Source organism: Chinchilla lanigera, unplaced genomic scaffold (assembly GCF_000276665.1).
Source record: "Chinchilla lanigera isolate Chin_1 unplaced genomic scaffold, ChiLan1.0 scaffold00092, whole genome shotgun sequence".
NCBI lineage: Eukaryota > Metazoa > Chordata > Mammalia > Rodentia > Chinchillidae > Chinchilla > Chinchilla lanigera.
In genome coordinates, this window is record NW_004955493.1 from 203766 (window position 1) to 207239 (window position 3474).

General features: G+C 36.3%; 1 protein-coding gene across 1 annotated transcript in view; it reads left to right on the plus strand.

Annotated features, from left to right (window-relative positions):
* Lyrm1 (LYR motif containing 1) overlaps positions 1 to 3474 on the plus strand; it is a gene marked incomplete in the record, with an annotated part of 21533 nt that overhangs the window by 17216 nt on the left and 843 nt on the right. Inside the window, 2 exon segments of the mRNA XM_005405038.2 lie at positions 1520 to 1612; positions 3356 to 3474. Coding sequence (XP_005405095.1) covers positions 1520 to 1612; positions 3356 to 3472 — 210 coding nt within the window.

Here is a 3474-nt window from a genome sequence, read left to right on the forward strand (position 1 = left end):
GCCGCCCCCATCCTTCGCAGTGGAGGTCATTATCTTGGTCTGATGCAATCCTAGTGTATCTTTTTTCTTTCTTTTTTTCTTTCCAGTCCTGCAGTTGTACCCATGGCCTCATGCATCCTAAACAAGTATTCTACCACTGAGTCACCTACTCAAACCTCTCCCCACAAGCTCTCTACTTTGAGGCCCACTTGTAAGCATAGCAGTCCACATGTTGATTCATTTTTTATCCTCAGAATAAAACAGTTTCAAAAAAATATATAATAAAAGTTTCCTTCTACTTGGCTGCTTTTAAGATGAATTTTTCATTCTTTTACATGAAAGTAAATTTGAGTACCTGAAGATTTTAAGAGCTCTTTGGTTTCCTTTCCTAATGAGCAATGCAACTTACCGTTTAAAATAACAGGTAGATTATTCTCTAGTATCCTACTCAGAGGTTTTCTTAATAACACTTACTGAAACAGTTGAGTTAACTTTAAAGTTAACCAAAATGGGGAGGGTAAAAGGAAGCGCTGTCATTCAGTGTTAGTGGGGATATAAATTGGTGCAAAAGGTGGTGAACCTATGGAACACATGTTTTTCTTTTAAGATAAAAGATGTTAATGTATGAGTTGTTTTTTCTAAGCCAAAAGCTCAGTATTCAGTTTTTTTTTGTTTTTTTGTTTTTTTTTTTTTTGGTTTTGGTTTTTCTCCGGTACCGGGAACTGAACTCACGACCTTGCGGTATTTAGTTTTAATTGCTAGCATTGTCACTTTGCATTAAATAAGTGGGTTTTGAGTTGTAATTTGGGCACTGTCTCTAAAAGGTTTGACATCACTGCTCCAGCAAGTAATCTGGGAATACTGTGAGAATCAAAAAATGCGTTTAACAAATACTCTTTGCCATAGCATTTCTCTAAGAGTTCATCTTTTAGATGTATTTGCATAGGAGCCAAAAAAATTCCAGAGACATTTTTAACAGAATTGTTTATAATATAATGGCAAAATATTGGAAATAACCTAAAAGTCAATCAGTAGGAGATTGGTTAAATTGCAACAAAGCCTTATGTTTGAATTTTATATAGCTTTTTAAAAGAATGGGATGGCTCTGTATATGTGAGTATACGAAGATCTTCAAGTTATACCAGTGAAAAGGGCTCAGAACTAAATGAGCTATCATTCATGTAAGAAAAAAGCTAAATATCTGTATACAGATAGGTTTATATATGCATAGAGAATTCTTGGAAGGATACACAAGAAACTGCTGATAAACTATCTCTGAGAAAGGAAATTGGGGCACAAAGGGTAAGAGGGAGACTTAGTTCTTAGCATTAGATCACTGTATATGATTTTTACCATGTGCATGTGTTACCTATTTTAACTATTTGAAAAGTTTAATCCACAGTAAATTTTAAATTTAGATTTTTCAAATTATCAATAATTTACTATCTAGTGAACAGAAAAAGTTTTAGGAAATATATACCTATACTTTATGTATCATTAGAAATATATAAAAACCTCACTTATTTTCCCCTTTTAATAGCTCACAGACACAGACCTGATTAAACAGTATATAGATGAGTGTACAGCCAGGATTGAAATTGGACTGCATTACAAGATTCCTTACCCAAGGCCGGTAAGTGTGATTAAGAGGTGGTAGATACTTAATGCTTACTTGCCCAGTTATCTCCAAGAATGTGTACCAAGAGGGCTAGTGCTTGCCAACAAGCTGAGAGCTGCTGCAGGAGGCGTGCTGGAAATAAGTTACCCTTATGTACTACCAGCCCATCATGACACACTGAGATGTCAATGAATGCCTTTCTCTTCTTTGTTTAGCTTTCTCTCACATCAAAGGAAAACCAGCTTACCTCTATGTAGTTTTCTCTTTTGACCTTCACCTTTTTATCGAAATGCTTTTTCCCCCTTATTATAAAAGGCAGGTGTGTTGTTACTAAAAGAATGAAGTTCAAACATTAAAGGAATGAAATTAGGCATGATAGAACATGCCTGTAATCCCAGCACTTAAGGGGCTGAGACAATAGGATTGCCTCAAGTTTGAGGCCAGCCAAGGCCACAGAGTGAGATCAAGGTTAGCCTAAACCACATAGCGAGATCCTATCTGAACAACAAAAAACAGAGAAGCACTGAAAGAATGTATAAAACTGAAAGTGAAACTTGTCAAAAATTTTCACCCCATGGAAGTGACCACTATTTATAGTATATTAAAACTCACATAATTGTCAATATTCAACTCTGACCCAGAAAAGCAGCAATTTGACACTGTATTGGCTCAACCTAATCGTTTTGTAATTATATATATATGTATATATACTTTACATATGTGGGATTCTAGGTGTACTGTTCTACTGCCTACATATTTTACTTCATCTTTTTGGAACAACTTTGCATACAATTCTCCCTTAATCTTTTTAAACGTTTGTATTGTATGCTAGTGTAAGAATGTGTCATTATATTAGGATGTTTCAGAAAAACAGAATCAATCGGGTGTAAATATATTTCTAGGTTTAAATATAAAAAAGATTTACTTATTGTGAGGAATTGGTTCATGCAGTTATGAAGGCTGTGAAGTCCCATGATCTGTCAGTCATCTGAAAGCTGGAGACTCAGGAGAAATTCATTGGTGTAATACAGTCTGAGCCCAAAGGCCTAAGTACCAAGGGGCTGAAACCGCAGTCCAAAGGCAGGAGAAGGTGAGATGTTGCAGCTCCAAGAGACAGGCATGCACTGAAAAGAATTCCTCCTGTCAGCATATTGGAGTATACCCATCCACACTGGGGAAGGCAATCTGCTGAGGCTGCTGACTGAAGCACTAATCTCCTCTAGAAGCATCATCACCTGTGCACCCAGAAATGATGTTTAATCTGAGCCCTTCAGACTGATACACAAAATTAACCATCATAGCCATAATTTAATCAGGTATTTGGAGGCATCAAAGTTGGTCTCAGTTTTTTACTATGCACAGAATATCTTTGTATGCACTATTTTTTTCCTCTCCCATGTTTGGATTCCTGTCTTGCTGTGTAATCTGTAACCATTAATTTTTTCCATTCAGACAGTGTACAAAGAGGAGCACAAGTTTTGGAATCAGACAGATCTGGGTTCAGGTCCTGGTTCCAGCATTTAATGTATAACCCTAAGCAAGTTAACTTCTCTGAGCTTTCATTTTTCTCTTTCTTATAGATACTACAGTAGTAATTTTTATGAGCTTATTGTAAGGATCAGTGAATGCAAAGATTGTAAAGATTGAGTCAGTAATAGATTTAGCACTTAGCAGTAGTATAGTATTTAATAAAGCCTCAAAGAATATAACCAAAAGCAATTAGTATGAATTCTTAATACCATCATCCTTGTGATTCAGATTCATCTACCTCCAATGGGCCTCACCCCACTCCAAGCCCGGGGACTTCGAGCTCAGGAGAAACTGAGGAAACTTTCCAGACCAGTCTATCTCAAGTCTCATGATGAAGTTTCCTAACC